At 40.2% G+C, this 26885-nt stretch overlaps 2 protein-coding genes across 3 annotated transcripts; both read right to left on the reverse strand.

Moving 5' to 3' along the window:
• Positions 1-321: 321 nt before the first annotated feature.
• Prp6 (pre-mRNA processing factor 6) lies at positions 322-25380 on the reverse strand. 2 transcript variants are annotated; one of them, XM_028319220.1, is made up of 18 exons: positions 25187-25380; positions 25046-25105; positions 24581-24704; positions 24045-24175; positions 23705-23964; positions 23339-23599; positions 22014-22207; positions 19674-19944; positions 19263-19399; positions 18424-18501; positions 16899-17115; positions 13638-13801; positions 13072-13248; positions 12845-12978; positions 12404-12554; positions 7883-7993; positions 6368-6596; positions 322-2140 (listed from the first exon to the last, which is right to left on the reverse strand). In XM_028319220.1, exons 1-17 carry the CDS (start codon positions 25279-25281, stop codon positions 6372-6374), a joined length of 2790 nt encoding a protein of 929 aa, XP_028175021.1. In that variant the 5' UTR covers positions 25282-25380; the 3' UTR covers positions 322-2140; positions 6368-6371. The 2 variants fall into 2 exon arrangements, with proteins under 2 accessions (XP_028175021.1, XP_028175020.1); XM_028319219.1 differs by lacking the exon at positions 322-2140 and adding an exon at positions 14782-14828 and having other exon boundaries at positions 6036-6596; positions 16946-17115.
• On the reverse strand, positions 1903-4313 carry LOC114363500 (uncharacterized). The gene is made up of 2 exons (XM_028319233.1): positions 3085-4313; positions 1903-2140 (listed from the first exon to the last, which is right to left on the reverse strand). The coding sequence occupies exons 1-2, from the start codon at positions 4311-4313 to the stop codon at positions 1903-1905; spliced, it is 1467 nt and encodes a 488-aa protein (XP_028175034.1).
• Positions 25381-26885: the final 1505 nt, after the last annotated feature.

The raw sequence follows: 26885 nt of genomic DNA on the forward strand, positions 1-26885 counted from the left end.
AACCAAAGAGTAGTCTTATCTTGTCCTTGTGTCGTGTACACAAGGACAAGATAAGACTATACAAGATAAAACAAATGATACAAATGGTGACGTCCAAAACTGTAATGGGGAAAATGCAAATGAAAACGTCGAAAATGAAAACATGGAAGTGTTTGACCGCTCCGACGACAATATTCTAATAAGCAACTAGTTTGAAAACATTAACGCACTTAAGGATCCCAGTCTGACAGACGATTCAATGTTAACAATCATCATTGAGAAGTGGGCATGCTTTATGTAGCTAGGTATTTTATTAGTTCACCAAGAACCACATTCGGAAAGGGAACATATACGAATTTGATCATACCACAATAGTTCAATTCATTTTGCTGCCACAGGGATCAAGCTTTATTTTACAAGTACATATTAGAATCTGATGAGGATCCTGATGAAGCACTAACAAAACAATACCAACAAGAAATCAAGGGCGAATCATCCTCTGAAGAGTCAGATTTATAGAGATATTTTTGGAACAAAAATTTTCAGGATTTTTTTAAGTACTAACAACTTTAAAAGCATGTATTCAGCACATTTTCAATGTGATATTAATGGACGATCCCTTATAACATCCGCTATCTGCCAGTGAAAGTTCAGTCAAAATCGGTCCACCCGTTTAGTAATTTATGTAAAAAAATATTTATTTTGTTATACGTAGTACCGTACATACTTTCATAATAGTAAAAGCTGTTGTATTCGCATTACAAATAGACATTTCAATTTCATTAATTTGTATTGTATTAAAATGACATAATCTGGTTGGTTACAGACAAATATTTGTAAATGTCTCTAATGTATAAAAATTTAACAGTGGAGCCTGTAATCAATTTCAGATATATATATTTTTTAATTATTTATTTATTTTTTAAAAATGTTGGTTAATTTCAGTGGAACTGTTTGTTATTTTATACATTGTTTGAACAGGTTGAAAATATAATTCAGAGGTTTTTCCAAATTCTTCATCCTGTCTTATTTTTTCTTATGATAACTGGCACCCTGTTATATTTCTGTACAAATTGAGACACACTATAAAAGCACTCGTATCAACAAACAACACAAAAACTATCATGTTTGAGGGTACGAGTGTCCACAGTCCACTTATGAGCTTTTTATTGTGAAAATGTGCGTGCACATTTCTGTTGAACTGCCTTTGGTAGTTTTTTCCATCTTATAATACTTGTGGACTTTAAAATTTGCCTTTTTTATGCCTTTGAGGCATAAAGCGTTTTATCACGACAGTTTTTACTAGTCTGTGTTGCGCGCCTTATGGAACCACCCAGTCGGTCTTGTGAATTATTTGCCTCTTTAGTAGGTACTGGCTGGCGTCGGTTTAGATTAGTGATTTAGTTTTATTTTTTTACTCTGATCAGTGATTTCAATGTAATGTAATGGTGCTCATTTTGATATTGTCGAGCAATTATTGAAATAAAAATAATTCATTTTATAAAAAGGTTTATTTATTTTTTACCCGACCAAAACCCTATAATAATGCACTGAAGTTGACTAGATTGATAAGACAGACATCATCTATAGACTTGTTTAACCAATTTTAGAACCACTTTAACTGTTTTATTTAAAAAAAATCAAATCAATGAAGATGAACTTGTTTTTATAACATACATTTTTCAAGAAAGACATTTGCCACGTGGATGCAACAACCGTCTTAATTTTGAAACCTGATATTTTATGCGGTAAAAATCAATAATAAATAGTCATTACATTACAAATATACAGAAGCGATCTTATTACTACAAACACGTATAAAATCGATCGATAAAATTACCAAAGTTCAAATGCAAAGTTGAATCATCGTTTCCTTTCGTTCGATCTATTGATAGCTTATTGATAGCTTATTGATAGAACAACCTAATTTCCCTGCTGGAAGATACCCAACGGAGACAGGACTAGGTCTGTGTTGGTGCTCGCAATGATAGCTCTCATGAGCATCATGTCATCAGGAGTAAATTGCCAGCCACTGAGCTGCCCTAGACTCTGGAGACTGGGGCATGTCTCCATGAGCAGTTCCACCGTGTCTCGTGTGAGACGCGGCGCGTTCGGGAACCAAATGCCTTCGAGATGCTGGAATTTGTAGCGGCGGAGCATCCTGGAATTGGCAGAAAAGATTCACTAAGTATATTATTGGTAAGTTATGTATTACAAATGTTGCAATATAACAATGAGTGGAATTGGAATGGTATGATTATGGAAGCTGATCTCCATATCGTTTGGTTTATTTAAACCAGCATCAACATAGTGCTTTTTAGCTTTTATTGCATACCATACTGTTAATTGTGAAAAATATAAAACGTTAAAATAGCAGTATCGTTATAGCCAATGAGATGCTGTCATAGTGACATTAACAATACGTCAATGTCACACGAGAATCAAACGTCAGAATAGAGGGACGCTTTTGTGCTAAGTGATGAATTGTAATTAAAATAAGGCAATATAATGTAAAAGATGAGTATCCAGTGTTTTATTTATGAGAGTAGATCGACCGGCCTCTAATAATACAAAACTAACGATCCCAAGATATACAGTTGAAACGTCACAAATTAGGCCCTCTTATAGACACCAGAGAGCCTAGTGTGGGTTTACATCAAACGCGCTCAATAATGAGCGCGTAAAAATGACAATAAATGTATGACGGATTGTACAGCGCCCCTAGCGGAAACGGTTAAGAACTAAAATTTTCATACATTTTTACGCGCTCACTAGTGAGGACGTTCGATGTAAAGTCACACTCAGCCTACAGGTGTGAATACCATCAATTTGGAACAAATGAAGTCAGTTAAAAAGGGGAGGGCGCTGAAGTTATAACAGAAACCCAATAACAAACTTGGCCAAGATTTATTGATTTATTAATAAGCTTTGATGATAAAATCTGACATGCAAGTTACTGTCATTCAGTAAGCCGCTAACGTTAATTACAATAGTTTACTGTTGTATATTTGGCAAAGCTACAAACAGAACATAAATTAATCGAAGTATGTTTGGTAATGAAGGTTTAATGCAGATTTGTGGTCAATTAAACAATTAAACACGTACCGCGACATGTCATTGTCATCCAGTTTAATTTCATCGCCAATGATCAGTTTTTTTAGCTTGGGGCTGCCTGTCATTAGGTACTTCAGGCACGATGACGACAGATTCCCGTGTATAATCTCAATGTGCTCCAACTTGTTGAATGGTATCTCTTCCTCGTGAGTTGCAGTATGTATTTGGAAGAACTCTAAACTCTCAAGATTTCTACAAGTCTCCGCTATCCTGGTGAAGTTGAACGACCCTGATGACCCCGACAACATCAACGTAATTATTTTATGCCCCATCTTATCCAACAGCTGATGGAGTTCGTGGCACTGGAATTTATTGAGTTTTATTTTGTTTATTTCATTTAATTCTTTCACTTGCTGCAAAACTCCTTGGTCAGGCTCTTCTAAGTAAATAGTTTCTAGCAATGGACACAGCGCTACAATCGCTTTCATAGTTCTCATGTTTGTCTGTACGTCGTGGAGGTATTGCAACTTCGTTTGGAAATTAGGAGGGCAGTCGTTATTGTAAATGTGATAAATTGACTTGCCTACGAACGAGTAACTGCCAAGGTTGGTCAGGTTGGGCAACCGTCGTATTAATAAAGCAACATCTGTGTGATCAATGTTCTCTTCGCCGTACATACCGATGTTGACAACAGTCAAACTCCTAGTCAACTGCGGGTTACCAGTCAACATTGCATCTATACCTATTTCTGTGATATCTGTTTCCCCCGACACGTCTAGTAATTTAAGGACTTTGTTGTGTTCTCCGATATATTTCAGAACTTCATCATTAGCGATGTAAGGTATATTCAGCACTGTTAAATTGGTGAGATTTTTCAGTAAGTGATACATGAGCGTCAGATGTTCCTCTTTAACCCACACACCTTTCAAATTGAGAGCTGTCAGGTGGTGTCCTTGCTCGATAAGTAGTTCAAGGATTTTCCTGTAATAGGGGCACGGGAAGATTCCAGTGGCGAGACTTTTGACGTTTTCTTTGAGCAGCAAACGCATGGAGTAAAATCTGATTGACGGGTCCAGGTACTCCGAAGTGAGAATCAAGTTGAGGAGATCTTGGAATATGTCATTGGTCGCTCCCATGCTTTCATAGTAGGACGAGACCATGGCGAATGGCAGTGCTGAGTCTTCCTCGGAAGTCACTCGCGACAGGGCGTGAATCAGTTGTCGGGCTACCAGCGATAAGGTTATTTCTTGGAGCGGCGGCACTGGGCATTTTGGCGACATTTTCACAACACTATTTTGTAACACTACTGGTAAATATCACTGGAAATACTCGTACACTACGTTTCACTACAAAATATTGAGCATAGCTGATCAGACGCGACGGTTTTCGGTTTTGGGAAGAGAAAGAAGTGAAAAACCCGCGCAGCTATTTACCGCGCATGCGCGCTTGGCTGGCACGGTGCCAGCACACGTTTATAATTCAAACTCGCACAAACTCGAGCGCATTATGTATTTATAGAACTTTATAAAAGGTGTTTACCGCGCGCGTCGTACACAATTGATATTAAAATCGGATTTCTAAAAAAACTCGACTTGAGACGTGCGTAGGATTCACGCGTCTTGATGTATCTTTCAAAAGTGTTTTTAATGCACACTACGATGGAAGATATTATGATAAATAAATACTATAATAAAAAACATTTAGTTTGGTCGAACTTCTCATTTTATTGTAAGTTCAAGATAAATTATTTCTTACTAAGTATATCATGTAACAGAACTTGTAACAATAATGACTCCTAATTCAAAATAAATGATCATTTTAACTTAGCCGAAAAAACATGTGGTATTAAATTATACCTACTTAATGAATTTCATTTTTATTAAAATTTGTGTTTAAAAGCTCATTTGTTACTTAATATTTTTCGCTTCCTTAAAGATTAGGTTATCGCTTTTACATACACGTTTTTGCCGTTTCTTGACAAAAAAAATATTAAAATACTAGGGAACTAGTTATGTATTAAAAAGCTACATCTGATGCTTTTTTAACACTACATAAATTTGATGTTATGAGGAATGGTGCTTGTAAAAATGATCTTAATAGCATAGCATGAGCTGATCGTTAGCTCAGCTTCAGTATGCACTTTACAATGCACTTAATATTTTTACATTGCACTCATATTTGATGGCTAAATAACTATTATGCTTTCCATGCTTCAAAACAACACATGAGTCATTTCATGATAATCCACCATTTTATTGTTGAAATAGTGGCAGGACTTGATCGGTATTAAAAGTCGTTTGGCGCGCTACAATAGCGAGCCTAAAATTTTACGGTCACGATTATTCACTGGCGCATCTGCATGGGACGTTTATGACGAAACAAATGACGATCAATATTTTCAATTCAAGGTTAAAAAATGACGAAACAAATGACGGTCGCAGTTCTAGATTCAAAAATGAAAAGTACCGGATTAAGTGGGCACTGGTAAACTCTTGGCCACCAGTAGTAAAATTTGCTCAGTGCTAAAGCACCAATTGGCGATAACTTTGGAGACAGCGCACCAGCGCTCCCCGTGGTGCAGCTCAGCGGTCTTACAATGGGACTTTACATCAATTAAACAAATGACGATAACCGTCTTCTATTTTAAAAATTCAAACTGAAGAAACAAAATAAATGACGATCACAATTTCTAATTTAAGATTAAAAATTGACGAAACAAATGACGGTCGCAGTTCTAGACTCAAAAATGAAAAGTACCGGATTACGTAGGCACTGGCAAACTCTTGGCCACCAATATAAGTATCTGTTCGGTGCTAAAGCACCAATTGGCGATAACTTTGGAGACAGCGCACCAGCGCTCCCCGTGGTGCAGCTCAGCGGTCTTACAATGGGACTTTACATCAATTAAACAAATGACGATAACTGTCTTCTATTTTAAAAATTCAAACTGAAGAAACAAAATAAATGACGATCACAATTTCTAATTTAAGATTAAAAATTGACGAAACAAATGACGGTCGCAGTTCTAGTATCAAAAATGAAAAGTACCGGATTACGTAGGCACTGGCAAACTCTTGGCCACCAATATAAGTATCTGTTCGGTGCTAAAGCACCAACTGGCGATATCTTTGGAGACGGCGCACCAGCGCTCCCCGTGGTGCAGCTCAGCGGTCTTACAATGGGACTTTACATCAATTAAACAAATGACGATAACCGTCTTCTTTTTTATAAATTCAAACCGAAGAAACAAATGACGATCACAATTTGTAATTTAACATTAAAAATTGACGAAACAAATGACGGTCGCAGTTCTAGATTCAAATATTAAAAGTACCAGATTAAGTGGGCACTGGCAGGCTCTTGGCCACCAGTAGCAGTATCTGTTCAGTGCTAAAGCACCAACTGGCGATATCCTTGGAGACGGCGCACCAGCGCTCCCCGTGGTGAGGCTCGGCGGTCTTGCAGCGAGATTTGACATCTTCTTGCTGTTGCTCGTTGCCGTGTAGTAACTCGAACTTGTAGAAGTAAGCCCACGCGTCGCCTAAGTCCGGGTCGATTTTTACCTGGGAGAAATTTTAAAGAGAATTTAATTCTTGCCCTAAAAAGTTCAATTGGTTTTAAGCAGTTCCCAAAAAAAAATAAGAGCATCAATTGACAGACTCAATCGCAAGGATGCGATGGCGATGAATTCTGATGGTCATTATTCCTCAATAGGGCATAGCAAGTCAGTTTATTTGTTGTTTTTGGACTTTAATATCAGGGAAGAAAGTCCCAAATACAGTGGTAGCCATATTCTTTTGCCTTATTAAAGGTTGTGGGCATAGAAAAAACAATTCATACGTCAAGTTTTGCCTAGCAATGATTTACTGATGCCCGTTTTCACCATCAATCCCAAATGTAAGTGACCCCTTTGACAACAAAATTCCTGTTATGTGTTACCATAGGGGTCACTTAAAAATTAGGAATCAGTTAGAAACTGAATGCTGTAAGATTGCTTACAGCATTGAGTTTCTAACTGAAAAATAATAACTGTCTATTCTCTACTAATAATTATTATAGTTAACACTATCTGAGTTCATAAGTTTTATCAGCGAGACGTGTTCTACTTGGCGTCATTCCATTCAACACGTTGCGCGTTGTCACGTCCATATCATCGAAATAATATATTTCAATACTTGCACATTCATAAAGAGAGAATATACGAGCTTTTATTTATAATAATGTTACTCGACGATGGCTTTGTACGGCGAATCGGTGAAAAAAGAAAGGTTATTTTCTGTTGCTGACATTTTTAATCACTGTATTATTTTATATGACACCTACCAAAGAGGTAAGTGAATCAGCAAGTTTACTGAACTGAAGTAAAGTAAACACAATTTGAAATTTATTTTTAAATAAACGTATTTAGAAATATGGTTTAATTATACTGTTACTTTCTATTCCAACTGGTATATTCCTCTGATCTAATCAATCGCATCAATAGACAGACTAAATTAAAAAGTGACTTATGAACAGTAACTGCCTATGACTGTTAGTCTTAGAGCGCTTTCAATTTAGACCACAAGAGAAGACCGCACACTTACTATTAACTATTAGTATTGTCAATTTTATTCCGACGCAGTTGTCATACAGTCTACGTGTGCGGTCTTATAAACGCACGGCAAGCGCGCGGCAAACGTCCAACACGAAACGTCTAAATTGAAAGCGCCCTTAACAGTCATAATATCTAGTATCCAGCCAGTAAAAGTATCCCAAACAACAGGTTTCTTCGATCTCTAAATCTAGCTGCTAAAATAATTCCTAAAACCTATCTTCTGCCAGAACAAATAGAGGCTACATTCGCACTCACCGTTCTGTTGAACCATTCCCGACACTTGTTGAGCTTCCTCTCCGTCCAGAACAGTTGAGACACCGCGAGTAGCACGTGAGCATCGTGCTCGCACTTCTTTAGCGCGTCCACCTGGCGACAGACAGTATGCTAAGCAAATATGAACCAAATATCTTAGTATTAAGGTGTATATTTCCTCCATGTTAAAATAATTTGACTTGGTAGCTTAATAAGAGTGGGTAAACATTATTTACTTAATGCCATTCAATTCTCTATTCTGCGCTACCTCGTATAAATGACCCAGGCTGAACTGTCCCACCAAACTCAATGACAGGGGGGCGCTACCATCGTTCAACTATGTGGTTTCCAACATGGCAAAAATCGGAACCAGCGATCCGGTATTGACGGTGGCGCCCCACTGTCAATGTCATGCATAGGACAGTTCAGTATTTTGGAACTATACGTAGACGATCAAAGTTCAAATGAGTATGACGTTACATCTCAGATAAAGTACGGCCAACGAGAAGCGATACCAAATGTAAACAAACCTGTACGGGCGGGAGGCAGTGGTTGTAAGGCACCGCTCCCGTGCCCGGGATATGCGGTCAGGAAGGAAACTAACTCCCTAGTGAGTCTAGAGTCCCTATTCCCTAAGACACTAAGTCCCTAGAGCCCTAGCCCTGCCTAACAATAAATACTTAGACATAATAAGGGTTTGATAGGAAGGAAGCTGCTCCCAGGTCGCCCAGGGCAGCAGCGTTAGGACGGCAGGTAGGCGGCGGGGACCCGCTGCCAGCCCGGCAGACTCACCGGACTGATCATAGCGACGGCTAAGGGTGTCTTGGCCGCAGCGGGGGGAAATGAGACACAACGACGGACGTTTGATATCTGATTTATTGGTATTAACTATTGCTATTTATACATGGTTTATTGTTTGTACACATTTAAAGGTATTTGTTAGTGTGCCGTCGGTGTAGAGTGCCGACGGTGCACGCTGAGGGTTCATGGGTCGCCCGGCGGTCAATGCTGACGGTGCAGCAGGATGTACGATCGTGCTCGTACATATTGGCACCTCGCAGAAGAAGAAGGAGCGGAGGATGCTGCACGTGGCTGCCCTGCTGCCCGATGACCGAAGACCTTGGCTGCCGGTGACTCCATGAGTGGTTGATGACCCAGGTGGTGGACCTCTGGTTGGCTGTCCACTTGATGTCCACCTGGCTGGTTGATTGACCAGGCAGCTCGCGGGCCTGGCTCCTGGTGATGCCAGGATGCTCGCGGGCCTGGCACTGGTGAGGCCTGGCACTGGTGTGGCCAAGGCTGCTGTTGAGCCTGGCGCTGGTGTGGCCAGGCTAATGGTGGGCCTGGCGCTGGTGTGGCCAGGCTGTGTGGTCAGGCTGATGGTGGGCCTGGCGCTGGTGTGGCCAGGCTGGTGTGGTCAGGCTGATGGTGGGCCTGGCGCTGGTGTGGCCAGGCTGGTGGTGTGGAGCCTGACGCTGGTGTGGTCAGGCTGATGGTCGGCCTGGCGCTGGTGTGGCCAGGCTGGTATGGTCAGGCTGATGGTGAACCTGGCACTGGTTTGGCCAGGCTGCTGGTGTGGAGCCTGACGCTGGTGTGGTTAGGCTGATGGTGGGCCTGGCGCTGGTGTAGCCAGGCAGCTGGTGTGGAGCCTGGCGCTGGTGTGGCCAGGCTGATGTCTCAGTGGTTGGTCGATTATCCAGGCTGCTTGTCTCCTGGCTGTTGTCCTCTTCATTGGTGCCCTCTTGGCTTATGTTGCGCTGCACAGCATCTGCGACTTCTCGGTTACCGGTGAGACCCACTTCCGGGAGGCCGGTAACTGATCCGCTGCTGTCAGGTTGGTGATGTTCTGATGATGGTGGTAGTTGCTCAACTTGGTGGTAGATGATGGTACTTGTCGTTGGTGATGGTAGTTGTCGTTGATGATGGTAGTTGTCGTTGGTAGGAAAACTAGGAATTAATGGATGGTAGTGATGGACAACAGTATTGGTAGTTATAGTTGTATAATTTCCCCCGCCTAACTAATATTGGTAACCTACACTGCCTAATAATGACAATATTATTTACTTGAAAACACAATACAAAAATGTTATGTTATTTTACTTGGTATAACGTCAATGGACTGCGAAATGCTTAGTTGCAGAAAGGTGAAACTATGCGAGAATCGCTGAATGGTAGTAATACGCTCGCAATGTAGCAAAGTATGGTAATATGAAAAATGAAGATTTTGTGGCAATGCACAAGCCACAGTGATAAATAAATAAAACAATAGTTAGTTGTAGCCTCTTGCTTACTACAACTTGGTAAAAACGGTCGTTTTAAGATCTGTAGCTTCTGGTTGCTACCTGGTCGATCTTATTTCTTGGTTTGTAGCGTCTTGATTGCTACTGGTTTGGTAATGGTCGTAGGTTATGTAGACTGGTACGCTACATAACTTGATAATGGTAAAGTTGTTAGCTTCTTGGTCGCTAACTTAAATGGTAATGGTAATAATTATGCAGTCTGGTTCGCCGCATAACTTGATAATGGTAGAGTCGATAGCTTCTTGGTTTGCTACCGTATTTGGTAATGGTAAATAAATTATGTAGACTGGTTCGCTACATAACATAATGGTAAAATTGATAGCATCTTGGTTTGCTACCATTTGGTAATGAATAATGATAATGATGATGTTAAGACCTCGCTCGGTATAAATGTTAATTCACGAGTTGGTCAGTTTTGCTACATTGCTCGCTAAAAGTTATGAATGGTAATTTACATTACGTAACAATAAATTATGGTAGTGAAATAAATTTATTTCCAATTGGTTAGGTATTGGAAGACCAAAATAAGGTCATTTTTTGGTTAATGTTGAATATTAATAATGGTAAATGGTCGAAGAGTTTAAGCAATCGAGAAAATATGGAATGGTTGTAAGGCACTCCATCCCGATGCTGAAATGGTTTAAGGATGAAAGACCGACTGTAGGGTCTGGTGGTCGCTGATGAACTATCCGGCTCGAAGATGTACGGGCGGGAGGCAGTGGTTGTAAGGCACCGCTCCCGTGCCCGGGATATGCGGTCAGGAAGGGAACTAACTCCCTAGTGAGCCTAGAGTCCCTATTCCCTAAGACACTAAGTCCCTAGAGCCCTAGCCCTGCCTAACAATAGATACTTAGACATAATAAGGGTTTGATAGGAAGGAAGCTGTGCCCAGGTCGCCCAGGGCAGCAGCGTTAGGACGGCAGGTAGGCGGCGGGGACCCGCTGCCAGCCCGGCAGACTCACCGGACTGATCATAGCGACGGCTAAGGGTGTCTTGGCCGCAGCGGGGGGAAATGAGACACAACGACGGACGGTTGATATCTGATTTATTGGTATTAACTATTGCTATTTATACATGGTTTATTGTTTGTACACATTTAAAGGTATTTGTTAGTGTGCCGTCGGTGTAGAGTGCCGACGGTGCACGCTGAGGGTTCATGGGTCGCCCGGCGGTCAATGCTGACGGTGCAGCAGGATGTACGATCGTGCTCGTACAAAACCCAATGTCATTGTCATTTGGAATAATAGTAGGGGTGGGTTGCACCACCTATCTTTAACGGTGACTATGACGATAACCGGTGCCTTTTGTATGGAATTTGACAGATTTAACGTTAACGTTTGTCAAAGTTAAAGTAAGATTGTGCAACCTAGCCTAAGAGTTTGACTTTGACATATTTTGGCGGGAGAACGAGACATTACGACAAATACACAAGATGGGAAGAGACAGAATAGATTGTCAATTCGAAAGTCGAATCGACCTTTTGTATCGCTTCTCGTTGGCCGTACTTTTTTTTTATTATCTATTATCTATAAAAGCGAAAGGTCACTGATTGACTGACTCCCTCACTCATAACGAAATCTCAGAAACTACAAGTGCTAGGAGTCTCAAATTTTGCATGGGGGTTCCTTTTAGAACGTAGGTGCGGACGGGTTTTAAGAAATTCCACCCTTAAGAGGGTAAAACTGGATCCACGCGTACGAAGTCGCGGACGGCCGCTAGCACCAGATAGCGCAACTGTCTTACATGATAGCCACTAGCGAGTGACATGATAGTATTCGCCAGGGACGCCAACTGATGAGCGCAAATATGATACCTTCATTGCCTGTATAGTTCTTGCAACTCACGAAGTTGAGTGAGCTTTACTTGTGTGTGTACGTGAACATGCACGTAACAATAGTGTAAATGTCAATAGTCTGGTCGCTGAGCACGTAGATTTTCGTCCATTGACCCCAAGCTACCCATCCTTATCGCTCGCGCGTAATTATGTTGCTGTCGCGACTGTGCGACGGGCCCTTGCAGTGAGTGTGCGAGCGCGACAGCAACATGATTACGCGCGAGCGATAAGGATGGGTAGCTTGGGATCATTGGACAAAATTCTACGTGCTCGGAGACCGGTTTTTATCAAAACTTAAAAAAAACGAACAGTAGCGAGCCACCACACGTGTAAAGCTCACTCGCCTTCATGAATTGCAACTATAAGATAAATAAATATGAATCTACTCACGCTCTTAGTCTTCCTCTGCGGCCGAGACTCCATGAAGATGGCCTCGGCCCACAGTCGGCCGGCGTTGGGGCACTCTTGCAAAGCTTTCGCCATCACAGCGTTTGCTATCTCCACACTGCCGTTCCGCCTTTCCAGTCTTACACTCTCTAGCCTAAAGAAATATACATGTACAATTTAAAGAATACAACACCAAGTATGTGGCTAAGGCCGCTTTCACATTAGGGCTTGAGAAGCGCGACAGCAGCGTTAACACCAGAGAGACAGAAAGGGTGGTTTGACAAAAATCATGGCTTATAAGCCCCCTTTTTTGGGATTATAAGTTATAACCCCAAAAAAGGGGGCTTTTATAAAATAAAATAATTACATCAAACGATTAGAAGGCTAAAGCCAAGAGCTTGGTTCAAATTACTTTATAGAAATTAATTGTTAAAATTATCTTACCATAATTCAGCATTCTTTGGATTCCTCAATCTAGCCTTTTCAAGCACTGATCTCGCTTTAGTGACGTGTTTTAATTTCTCTTCTAGCCTTGACAAAAGTATCCACATTGGCACGCTGGCTGCACATTTCTTCAGCTATAAAGAAAAATATAAATCAGTGCCCATAGTTCAGTCAAACATAACAAACTTTTTGCTATGTTAATAATTACATTGTAAAATAAACCTTACCCCCTGTGTATAAGTGTTATGCGCGTCCTCATCTTTGTTCATTTGTTCCTCTATTTGGCCTTTCATCATGTGCAGTTTCGCGTAGTCGCCGAACACTTTGATAGCCTCTTCTAATAACTTTAGAGCTACTTCTAGATTATTTAGTGCCCATTCTAGTTTCGCAGACTTTATCATTACCTGGGAGAAAAGATACAGCTAAATTTAAAATAAATAGTGAAAAATTACACTACATATACATAATATCATGGTCTTGGAATATTTTGAGTGCCTTTTTTACATACTGGGCGTAAGAAAAAAAAACAATGTTTTATCGCACGTAACGTACTCGTAATTTCTCATTCTTCTTCCGCTAATGTTTGAGTGTCATCGGTACTCGCTAAATTATCCTCGCTATATTATAAATGAGTGCACACGCACACTACAATAATGACGCTCGGATTGCTCGGATCAAACGCCCCGCAACCCGCGCTTCCCTCGACCAAAAATATACTACTAAGTAAGACCATACCAATGGTCCTTCGAAACCATTCTTGAATAGAGTTAACAGCTTACACAGTAGGACTTACCCTAGGCGTAGGAGCAGAAGCCCGTGCTTTGGCCAGCAGCCGCCTGGCTCTATCATACTCCTTATTCTCACTCTCCAACTTGACGGCGGCGAGCCAGATCTCCTCAGAGTTGGGGTTGGCCTGGAAAGCCAGCGAAAGAATACCACGCGCCGCGGGGACGTCACCTGAGAAATAAGAACGTTTTTAACTAAGGCCCGATTCGACCAAACTTTTATCCGAGAATAACTCCTGGTATAACTGATACATGGACAGTTTCAGTATGGGAAATATGTCAGATTAATATTTACTCTTTTTTGATCGAATCCAGCTTAAGTAAAATTAGCTATGGAATGGATACGGGAACTCTTGTTTTTGCTAGTTTTATATTTCACGATCTATTTTCACTTGTATGAAATAATATTTCTTACCAAACAGCCATAGAGTTTTCAAACTTAAATGGCAATGGGTAGGGCATAACTGACGGCTGTCGGGGCAGAAATATTTTCGACTGGCAACCATAGTGTAGGCAGGCCTCCTAATTGGTGGACCGACAACCTGGTGAAGGTCGTGGGAAATCCTTGAACTGATTCGCCCTCCATTAGCCGAAATACTACACTATTGGGGCAATGGGCTAAAACAATATGGTAAAACTTACAGGTTATTATGTAACGAGCTAGAGATTTGCACTTACCAGCAAGCCACTTGAACTTGGCCCCCATCAGCCAAAGCACTTCTTACTTAGGACAATGAGCAACCGCTTTCTGCAGCAAGGCTTGCCAGATGGACTTCTTAGACGGGAAGACTGATAGAGTGTATCCGTATATGGCTTGAGCACACTAGTACGCGCCTTCGTTGCAATATCGCTCCTATACCAAATACATAAGGTACTTTACAAAGCACTTACCAGCAAGCCACTTGGACTTGGCCCCCATTAACCAAAGCACTTCGGACTTGGGGCAATGAGCAACCGCTTTCTGCAACAAGGCTTGGAAGCTAGCTCTGATGCCGTGCTGCTTCTCGAGGTAGGCAGCTCGGAGCCAGATGGACTTCTTAGACGGGAAGACTGATATGGCGTATCCGTATATGGCTTGAGCACACTAGTACGCGTCTTCGTTGCAATATCGCTCCTATACCAAATACATAAGGTACTTTACAAAGCACTTACCAGCAAGCCACTTGGACTTGGCCCCCATTAGCCAAAGCACTTCGGACTTGGGGCAGTGGGCTACGGCTCTCTNGTTGAAAACTATGATGCGATGTAAAAAGCTATATTTGAAAGTTTTCTTGCTGAATATTTTTTACGTAGTTTATGAGGCTCCCAGATGTTAGAAAATGTTTTAATTAACATGAAAGTTTATCACAGAGTTTTTGGTCTGAAATAGAAACATACCTACATACAAAACTAACTTTAAACGAAAATATATTATGTATGAAACGTACATAACGAGTATACGTCATTATAAAGTATTGATGAACGCTGAACAAGAACTTAATCAATTTGTAATTATTACATATTGTTTGAAATGGCAAGGTGACATCGCATTGTTGTAAATTAAGTAAATACTAGTATTTCTTGCTTAATTATGTCAATATTTACATTACATACTGAAATTGTTTTCGTGAATAATATTTTACGTCAATATCCTATTGAAATTTGAGTATAAAAACGTCCGAAATCGTGAAATAATCATCAGTTCGGTTCCAACTCTCAGAAAAATGAGAGCCATAACCTTCGTGATCCTGTGCTGTGCTCTGCAGGTAAGGAAAACTTTTTATTAGTACCACATTCAACGTTAAGTTTCTATTTCATTTTTTAATTTAATAATAATTATAAATATAAATAATTATAAATACGTGTCTATTATTGCTGTTTCAAAAAGGGCTATGTTTCTTCACACAATAATATGAACGATTAATTTAAACTAAAAGTTCACCATTATATTCTAAAAACAATAAAACTTTGAATTCGTCCCTTATTTCTCAAAATAGCAATGGAAGAAATATATAGGTAGGAACTGTGATGATAGGAGCTTATAATGATGAAGATAATGTTGTAAGTACTTGCATATAATACATTTATTTAAAACATATATAATATCTCATTTTCACAGTATGTTGCTGCAGATGCTATCATAGACAGCATTACGGGCTGGGAAAAACAATTCACTGAAACAAATGAAACTTCAACAGACGAATTCGAAACCGACCGCAGTGGAAATGTCGTTGAAAAATCAACTGTTCGAAAGACTTTCCACAGGGATTCCGCGCCACCAAACAAAAATATTCATGGTCAAGACAAGATAGTAAGGACCTTTGTCATCGAAACCGATGCATTCGGTCACGAAACTATCTATGAAGAAGATGTTGTCATCAAGCAGGTGCCAGGGTCTTCGTCATCTTCTAGTTCATCTGCTAGTTCTGCTGCTGGTGGATCAGGCAAGTATGGACCAAATGCAGCAGGACCATACGGACCAAGAGGACCAGGATCAGCAGCTGCTGCTGCCGCTGCTGCTTCAGGACCAAACGGACCATATGGACCAAGAGGACCAGGTTCATCAGCTGCCGCCTCTGCCACCGCTTCATCAGCCGGACCAGAAGTAGTTATTATCGAAGAACAAGGATCATCAGCTGCTGCTGCCGCTGCTGCTTCATCAGGACCAAACGGACCATACGGATCAAATGGCCCATACGGACCAGGATCATCGGCTGGCGCTGCCGCCTCATCAGGACCAAACGGACCATACGGACCATACGGCCCAGAAGGACCAAACGGTCCATACGGACCAAACGGACCATATGGACCAAACGGCCCAGGCTCATCAGCTGCCGCCGCTGCTTCATCAGGACCAAACGGACCATACGGACCATACGGCCCAGGATCATCAGCTGCTGCTGCCACTGCTGCTTCATCAGGACCAAACGGACCATACGGACCAAACGGACCATACGGACCAAACGGACCACCTTCGTTGCAATATCGCTCCTATACCAAATACATAAGGTACTTTACAAAGCACTCACCAGCAAGCCACTTGGACTTGGCCCCCATCAGCCAAAGCACTTCTGACTTAGGACAATGAGCAACCGCTTTCTGCAGCAAGGCTTCTAGGCTAGCTCTGATGCCGTGCTGCTTCTCGAGGTAGGCAGCTTGGAGCCAAAAGGACTTCTTAGACGGGAAGACTGATATGGCGTATCCGTATATGGCTTGAGCACACTAGTACGCGCCTTCGTTGCAATATCGCTCCTATACCAAATACATAAGGTACTTTACAAAGCACTCACCAGCAAGCCACTTGGACTTGGCCCCCATTAGCCAAAGCACTTCGGACTTGGGGCAGTGGGCTACGGCTCTCTGCAGCAAGGCTTCGAGGCTAGCTCTGGTGCCGTGTTGCTTCTCGAGGTAGGCGGCTCGGAGCCAAATGGACTTCTTAGACGGGAAGACTGACAGAGCGTATCCGTATACGGCCCGCGCACACTCGTACGCTCCTTCGTTTGCACACTATAGTGAAAAAAGGTGATGTTAGGAATTTTATAGGTCTAGCCCTTAAGACTAGGCGCAGACCACCGATTTTTAGTTGGCAGATAGTTGGGCCCGATTTTAATTTGTATGAAGGATCGGCCAAATCAAATCGGTGTAATGTGCGCACTTACATTCATGCCCATACTGATCAACTGCTCGACTAAACTATCGGCCGACGAAAAATCGATGATCTGCGCCTAGGCTAACTCAGCGAGTGCCTGAGATATGGGAGCGACACGGGAACCCTCCCATAGACATAAAATATTTTGGCCGCACTCATCGCGATAACACGAACATTCATGTAATATTCCCATCATAATAGTAGATTGGACATTTTGGGAATTGGACATTCTGGGAATTGGACATTCTGGGAATTGGACATTTTGAAACCGTTGCACATTCTGAACCTGAAGGTTTTATTTGACATAGATGTAAAAAAAAATTTGCTGCCATAAAATACAGAGCAACCGCGGCGTCCATGTTGTTTTTGCGTTCGTACATCGCGATAACATTCAGGCGATAAACTTCGTGTATTTTAGGTGGCCGCAAGGATTCGCCGTAGCCCGAAGACGAAGTTTATCGCCCGAATTTTATCGCGATGAGTGCGGCCGAGGCATGACGCGACAAAGCATACAAATCTAGTCTCGTCGACGTTTGACTTCACTACTTCGTTCGTGGACCTCCCGTGCCTCTCCCATACCTCAAGCACCGACTAAGTTAAGCGCTAATTATAAATAATTTATGAGATTTTTATCAGGGTTCGAGGATATATATCAAGGGATATATATCAAGATATATATCGGATATATATCCGATATATATCAAGCCGGTTTTTATGATATATATCAACTTTTAAAATTTGTTACTGTATTTGTACTTTTTGACATAAGATTTTTATTTTTTAAATTGATTTGGCCGTATTTAAAAGAATATTTTATGTTTTTGCTTTATTTGTCTGATTTTAAGTTTTAAAAACATTAAAAACATGTTTATGTAACACATATGCAATAGTATTCATGAATAATACAATAAAATAATACTATGGCTTTCATACAAAATTGATATATATCAAAGTTGATATATATCGGATATATATCATAAATATCCGATATTTTGATATTTATAATAAATATCGGATATTTTCGAACCCTGATTTTTATGGAATATGGAATCTACTCGGAGACCAAGTAACATGTCACTGGAAGACAAAGTAAAACACCCTGTAATAATCTTTACTCATAAAATAAAAATAGAGCCGTAAAGGTAAAATGGGAAAATTTTACTTACAGCTTCAGCATCTTCCATCCAAGTGTGTTTCTGGTCTTCGGGCTCTATACCATGACCGATAACAGCACGAATGATGGCCTGAAACCAAATTATTCTCATTAAAGATACATTACCAAAGAAAAGCAGAACTAAATTATATCCCAACTAATATTATAAATGCGAAAGTAACTCTGTCTGTCTGTCTGTCTGTCTGTCTGTCTGTCTGTCTGTCTGTTACGCTTTCCCGCTTAAACCTCGCAACCGATTTTGATGAAATTTGGCATAGAGATAGTTTGAGTCCCGGGAAAGAACATAGGATAGTTTTTATCCCGGTTTTTGAAACAGGGACGCGCGCGATAAAGTTTTTCTGTGACAGACAAAATTCCACGCGGGCGAAGCCGCGGGCGGAAAGCTAGTTTGTGAATAAAGATTATTTATTTATTTAAATTAACCTAAATCACATTATATTTTTTACGGAAGTAAGTAAACAATAAAAAGTCACCACAACTGCTACTTGTGAAGTTGTGATTAATTTACTTTACTTGGACTTGTGTGCTTACCATGAATTTTCGTTAGGTGTGCTCGCTAACCTATGAAGATCTTAGTACTTGAAAGTAGACGCTAGGGGCGCTGTACACACGGCCGCAGTGTTAACTATCTAATTCCGTTTTTGCTCTCGCTCATGAAATGGTGATTCTTTGCGATAGAACGAGACGACATGACCGGCAATGGGCAGTTAACAATGTTGCCGATGGTACAATTTGTCATAAATTACGCAGTCGCGAGCGAGCACACCTAACGTAAACTCATGGTAAGCACACAGATATGCGAAGATTATTAGGTGAATGGACATTTAATACCTGGCATGTGTGTACCGCTCCTGATTTCTCTGCTTCCATTGCCTCTTTGAACCAGTGCTCGCGATTGATTTCCACACCATTTGCGCTGAGCGACGTGATCGCACGGTCTATGATCTTTTCCACCATGTGAGTGTTGCCTGTAAAGAAAATTCAATATTGTTTTATCGCAAAATACAAATGTTTAAATGATAACAAAATGAGTAATTTTCAATAAATCAAAACTTCTATCTATGCTATAAACGTCATTAATTTCTTCTCTTATGAGTGGATACTCCATAGTAAATACGATGTTTATATGCCAAGTTACTGCAATAACAATAAAACAAAATAGAAAAAAGAATAAATGCATCAAACATGTAATTAATCACAAACATATAAACAGTGTTACAACCACAACACAAATAAACTTACCGTGAGCCTCTTCCAACTTAGCCGCAGTCACCCAGATCTGTCTATCCGTGGGTATGTTCTCTCTGGCCTTGTTGAGAACCTTCCTTGCGTTCTCATAGCTCTCCAGCCTGGCCAGGGCTAGCCACAGCTCGACGCTAGTGGGACAACATTCCACCGCTCGGGATAGTAGGATCCTGGCGTCTTCAGGGTTCTCCAACTCGACGGCTGCTTTCCAGAGACGGACCGAGTTGGGAATGTGTTCTAAGGCCTTGCGGAATACGCGGCGTTTTGCCTGGAGATAAAAATTAAATAATTAATAATGTTCAGCTAGTAATTAATATAACAATTCTTATCTAACGTTAAGTTACTTAACTTTTATAGTCCATGGGGATTATAGGTCAAATCCTCCATTTCCCCCTGGAGTCGTCTACCTACCTGCAGCGACGACTGAGACACCCTGAAGACTACAGACTTTTAGTTAGCTTGAGCTGTTAATCAGTATCACCAAGTATGAAAGTACGCACATTACACGGATTTGGTGTCGTCCGAATCTTCATATACAAATTGGAAGTCGACCAAACTTCTTCTTCTTCTTATTCGTTACGCTCTTGGCAGAGCGGTCGTGGTCACGTTGAGGCGTTGTTCACATCGGTTGTAGAGGCGGATACAACTCTCCGCACGATCTCCCTTCATCTCTCTCTATTGGCAGACTGTCTGGTGCAGTCACATACGCCGTTTCCCACTGCTGCTTTCACTTGGTTGGTCCAGCGTATTGGTGACCTGCCCCGCGATCGGGTTCCTTCGACTTTTCCCTGGACGACCAGTCGTTCTATGGAGTTGTCATCTCGCCTCGAGACATTTCCGAAGTATTGCAGTATGCGCGACTGTACTACGGTTGATAAACGCTGAGTGACACCGAGCTCCTGGAGTATTGACACATTGGTACGGAACTCTGTCCATGATATCCCGAGCATCTTTCCCCAGCACCACATCTCTAGGGCATCTATCTTCCTCTTTTCCAAGTCGCGTACTGTCCATGTCTTTGCTGCGTAAAGAAAGATGGGGAATACAAGCGCTCGCACAAGTCTAACTTTGGTGGCTTTGGTAATGTTGCGATTCCTCCATAACTTCCTTAACTTCTCCATCGCAGTTCTGGTTATGGCCATACGACGTTTTACTTCATCTACGCAGCCGCCATTATTTGAGCGCACAGTGTGTCACTTTGAGTCACAGTTCGCAATGTGTGTCACTACGGGCGAATATTCATTAGAGCGATCCACGATCATAACCTTGGTCTTCGATCGGTTAATCTTCAACCCAAACGTAAGGCTAATGACCAAACTATCGGGCGATTAAAAGTCTGTAGTCTGCATTATCGGTCTGTATTATCAGGTCATGACATGACCTGAGGTGGAATTGTGTAAAGCAATCGTAATCACTTGACAGTTCATAACGTACGATTGTTCTGTCAAACGCTTTGTTTAACTGACTTTATCGTACGTTATGAACTGTCAAATGATTACGATTGCTTTACACAATTCCACCTCTGATTATGATGGCGATCCTTGGAAAAAACCTCATAAGACTATACTACCTTAGTTTCTTATTCCAGGTCAGCAGCTTTCACCCATATCCTGACACTATGCGGAAGGTTCCTAGCCGCGTGCGCTATGACGGCTCTAGCAGTGTCAGGCGGCTGCAAGCGAGCCGCTTCCAGCCACAACTCCTCGCTGCTGCGGTTCACTTCACAGCCCTTCATGATATAATAACACAAAGAAGAAATTACCTTAGTTTCTTGTTCCAAGTCAGCTGCCTTGACCCATATCCTGACACTATGCGGCAGGTTCCTACCCGCGTGCGCTATGACGGCTCTAGCAGTATCAGGCGGCTGCAAGCGAGCCGCTTCCAGCCACAACTCCTCGCTGCTGGGGTTCTTCACAGCCCTTCATGATATAATAACACAAAGAACAACTTACGTTACTTTCTTGTTCCAGGTCAGCAGCTTTCACCTATATCCTGACACTATGCGGCAGGTTCCTAGCCGCGTGCGCTATGACGGCTCTAGCTGTGTCAGGCGGCTGCAAGCGAGCCGCTTCCAGCCACAACTCCTCTTTGCTGGGGTTCACTTCACAGCCCTTCATGATGTAATAACATAAGCAAAACAAATCACCTTAGTTTCTTGTTCCAGGTCAGCAGCTTTCACCCATATCCTGACACTATGCGGCAGGTTCCTAGCCGCGTGCGCTATGACGGATCTAGCTGTGTCAAGCGGCTGCAAGCGAGCCGCTTCCAGCCACAACTCCTCACTGCTGGGGTTCTTCACAGCCCTTCATGATGTAATAACACAAAAAAACAAATTACCTTAGTTTCTTGTTCCAGGTCAGCAGCTTTCACCCATATCCTGACACTATGCGGCAGGTTCCTAGCCGCGTGCGCTATGACGGCTCTAGCTGTGTCAGGCGGCTGCAAGCGAGCCGCTTCCAGCCACAACTCCTCGCTGCTTGGGTTCACTTCACAGCCCTTCATGATTAGGTTACGGGCAGACTGGATCTTGCCTGTCAATTGAAACATAATAAAGTGGTCAGGACTACTAAAGGTTGAAGAACTTTATTTTTCTTTTTTTCAGTTGCTGGCAGAAGACTTTTAATTAGAGATAATAAGAGATGTTCAACATCTCATTGATTTGCCATTTAACAACTTCTACAATATGAAATTTCTTGAAGTAGAAAGTTTGAAAATCTATATATACAGGGTGTTAGGTAAATGGGTATATGAGCCGAGACCAGCCCATGTTAACATACTCATATAAATACTATAGTGGTGTCAGAAAGTCTGGGAAAGGTACCATTATTGAGTAATCAGCTGATTCAGTTTTTGTCGCCAAATTGCGTCGTGACACCCCTGAAAATTAATAGTACGACAAACTAGCGTAGATAAAACAAATGACAGAATTCATTATAATTTTCTGCCTAAAAGTTTGTCTCTGAGAGGCAAAAACCTTAAGCAATCCCCCAGGAAAATCAGTCCATCTAAAAAGATTTAGCACAAGTCAAATACTCCCTTACCTTATTTGATTCGATTTGGATTTTGGATAAGTAAAAGTAAACAAAGTGGTCAAGAATTATTTTACTTCATTGACTGTAACTTACTTATTCAAATAAACTGAATAATCAGGACCGTTCATTGTGGACGTCATTCGGCTGAAATGTATGAAGGAACGAATCATTAAACTTGATAACTTTGATTAAGGAAAATGAGAAATTGTAGGTAATCATCTAAATTTTATCATCGTAAATCACGATATTGTGTACTAAAAATACCTTAACTAAAAATAAGACACCATTGAAAAAAAACTATAAAAGAAAGTCGTGTTAGTTACTTCGCTTATAACTCAAGAACGGCTGAACCGATTTAGCTGAAAATTGTCAGGGAGGTAGTTTAGAGCCAGGAGAAGGACATAGGATACTTTTTATCCCGTTCGAAATTAAAAAAAGTCTGCTTATTTATTGCCATTAAGGCGGAACAAAGTTCGCCGGGTCAGCTAGTGACCTATAAAATCTATCTAGTAATAGAAGCCATTGCAAGTTTTCCTCTAAATAACTCTGGCATTTATCAAGAAAGTTATCATTACTCCACTTTAAAAAAGGCACCAACTTACTTGAATTTAGAAGTTATTAAAACCTTACCTGTGACTTCTTCCAATCTAGCACTAGCTACCCAAGCAGGCGGATGGTTCGGATTAGTCTCTCTTACAGACTTCAGCAATAATCTAGCTTTCTTGATGTCGTTTATATCCCCACCATACGTAGGGATCATAGACTGTAGATCTGTCAAGTAGCCTTTGGGATCTACAACGGTCTGCCCAGTGACTGAATCTGACACTTGTGACAATTTGACAGTCATAAGTGTATTTCTGGCTTGACCGATCTTCCTGAGATCCAGATCACCTGTGTAAAAGAAAATAATAAGTTAAATTTTTTGACCATAACACATGGCAATAATGTTCAAAATTGTGGTTACTTTATGATGTTGAAAGTTAAGTCATAAATTACCTGATGGTGTTAACATTCCTGGAGTCATCACACCAGGCATCATTGACGCCAGACCAGACCCAGGATCTATGGACGAAGTAGACTCCCCTCCTAAATTCCTTGACAACACACTGTCAGGTAAAGGTGTGAACTTCTCAGCACGAGGGTTCCTTTGTTTCCTGTTGCGAGCATCTCCGACTTCTGGGATGGCTGCCCATTCATCTTCAGATACTTGCTTTAACTCTCGTTTAAGATCTGAAAACTGCTGCTGGATTTTGGGCCTAAAATTCAAGAAAAGGTAGTGTTAAAAATGTTTTATTTCAGAAAATTAAAACAATATAATACGTTAAGGCTTTTTTACCTCTCTTGACGATATCTTTCCAAGTCTTCTTTCAGACGCTTCTCTCTGTATTCTTTTCGTTTTTCATCCATGCGTTTGTCTATGGATTCATAAATTGCATCAGCTTCAGCGTCATCTTTGTCATAAGGATCCTGAAATTGTGCATCAAATTAAAATTGAATTGAATTGAAAAATTTAAATTATTATTTAAGAAGTAGCCAACTTATAAAAAAACTTGGCAATTTCAACTGGAGTGGAGCTTTATTGATCACAGGATATCATAAGCCTTTAATTTATTTGTATATTTATTGTTGATCATCTTTATTTACTAAATAGTTAGAGTAAATTAAATTAGTAAATACATGAAAAAAGTAAAACATCATCATCATCATCATTTCAGCCATAGGACATCCACTGCTGAACATAGGCCTCCCTCAATAAAAACATAGCATCTTTAAAAAAGTAAAATTCATTTGAATCAATAATTTTATTATAAATCCATTCTGACTGAACTGATTTTATTCATTTTTACAACAAGTTATTTGCAATGAGCCAACCTTTGAGAACAATGATCCGCTGTATCCAGAGAACTCATCGTAGTTGGAGTCATTAAGATCTTCATCATCATCCTCTTCCTCAGTTTTTTTCCTTTTGGCAGCCGGTGGAGCGTGGCGGTCATCGCTATAATAAAGTAAGTTTGCACATAACATGTTACCAAATGTTATTTTTCATATCTAGTTATTTTACAATATTATACGATCTTGGTGATCTTTTTAAAATGAAGAAATTATTGAGGTATTTTAGAAATGAGGTAATATAATGAAGGCTAAACTACGTCTCTACCCCACTGGATATCTGACTGAATTTGTAATGTAGTACTGTTGTATAAACCTTCCAATTTGTTTATGCATCGAAAAGTTAATGTACTAATTAAAAATATTGACTTCTTTTCATTAAACAGTCACTTTATTGATTGAATTCTAGAAAAGTATACAAAACAAATCAAGTATGTAGGTACTTACGATACATCGTTGGCATCTCGGGCCGGGCCAATATCAGATCGGGTGGTGAAACCAGTAGCCCTGATATGAATAATAAAGAATAAAGTTACATAAATCACAAACAAACACCTACAAGATAACATAACAGACAAATAAACTCACCCTCTTCCAACACCAGCTACATAACCTAACGGCGCTGGAATGCCAAGGAAATGCTTTTTATGCTTATTCACAAACGCCTGTGGCGGCACCGACATCGCTAATTAATAAAATCTTTCTTTTATCGTTCACAAACACCAATATAAATAAATATTTAGTATTTTTGTGCACGACAAACCCAATTTCAATGTTTGACAATAGATCACAGATTAGAGAGTATGTCTAAAGCAATAGATTGACAAATAATAGTGATGTCAACAATATGTCGATCAAAAATATATCGATACTTTTATTGCATCCATGGCAAACGTATTTTAATTTAATNATAAAAACGTTTTATGGATTTGCGTTTTACTATCGAAAACATTACACATTCGCTAAAACTCATTTTTCTTAACAAATAATAAATCAAATTCGAGTTTTAATGCACTTTATGACATAATTTTTAAATTGTCACTATTAATATTTTTTACTGAATAACCTGTAAAGTTAATTCTACAATTTCTGAAAAATCACCTAAAAGTAACCTTTTCATTAGTGTAACCTAAAAGTAACCACAGCAGTTCAAAAGTAACCAAAAAGGTTACAAAAGTAACCTTCTGGCAACACTGGGGCTCATGAAACTTAGACAATTCGAATTTTCTGTCAAAATCATATTCATCATTCACTCATCGTATAAAATTACGATCAAATCGTTAACATATCGTTATCGTTTTATGAACTCCTTACACAATTAGAATTAGCCGTTTGACACATCATAACGTACGTTATGAACTGTCAAATGAATACGATTGCCTTAGACAATCGCACCACTGATCACAATATTAATACAAAACTCTTACCCCCTTACTAATAAAACTTACACTTACGTCGTTGAACAGTGTTGTAAAGTGACGTTTAGTATGGAAAAGTCATTTTAAAACACTGTTGAACAACTGTGTAACTTTTTATTAGTAAGGGGGTTAGTTTATTACTTTGCTCTATGCTGATAATAACGACTATTTTCTTTTTTATGTGTATTATTCGCTATCTTATGCTTCACCGCATGTTAATAGTCATCCAAATATAAACAAACCCAATGACGTCATGGTCATTAAGAATAGCGTCAGAAGTGCATAACTTTTTATTTTTTACTTATTACATATTTTTGTAGACAATACAGTTTTAAAAAATATCTGCCAAACCATAAAAATAGATGATTTATTGAATTTTGTTTTTGTTATTTTGAATTAAATAATGAGAATAATAATAAAATTTCTGCCTCACAATGTGTCCAGAGTATGGCAACAGGCCTAACCCTTTTTCATAGAGACTTAAATATATTGGAATAATAAAATAAGAACCGACAAGTAACAAATTCGCCCTCGTAATTGCAACAACTATGGTCTATTATTATACTAAAATGGATGTCCAATTAATGTTAACGAACCCGTCTTGACTTTGAAATAATTATTTTGGCGGGAGAACGAGACATTATGACAAATGCATAAGATGGGAAGAGACAATAGTAGTATCGATTTTTTGAATCGCTGCTAGTTGGCCGTACTTTAGTACCTATATTTTATTCTTATAGCTTTTGTCATTAAATCAAAATTATCCTACTATCCTAATAATCTTACCATTCTTCCTACTATTCTACATATTATTACAAATTAATGCGACTACTAATATTTTATTTATCCCAACTTCATAACTTCCTAAA

This window comes from Ostrinia furnacalis, unplaced genomic scaffold, assembly GCF_004193835.3.
Source record: "Ostrinia furnacalis isolate ACB-3 unplaced genomic scaffold, ASM419383v2 OfSCF7157, whole genome shotgun sequence".
Taxonomy (NCBI): domain Eukaryota; kingdom Metazoa; phylum Arthropoda; class Insecta; order Lepidoptera; family Crambidae; genus Ostrinia; species Ostrinia furnacalis.

Coding starts and splice junctions, on each gene's coding strand:
- LOC114363500 (XM_028319233.1), bottom strand. CDS start 4,313: ATGTCGCCAAAATGCCCAGTGCCGCCGCTCCAAGAAATAACCTTATCG. Junction 2,141..3,084: donor GATGACAATGACATGTCGCG/GTACGTGTTTAA, acceptor TGCCAATTCCAG/GATGCTCCGCCGCTACAAAT.
- Prp6 (XM_028319220.1), bottom strand. CDS start 25,281: ATGTCGGTGCCGCCACAGGCGTTTGTGAATAAGCATAAAAAGCATTTC. Junction 25,106..25,186: donor GTAGCTGGTGTTGGAAGAGG/GTGAGTTTATTT, acceptor TATTCATATCAG/GGCTACTGGTTTCACCACCC. Junction 7,994..12,403: donor CGCAGAGGAAGACTAAGAGC/GTGAGTAGATTC, acceptor GTCTGTCGCCAG/GTGGACGCGCTAAAGAAGTG.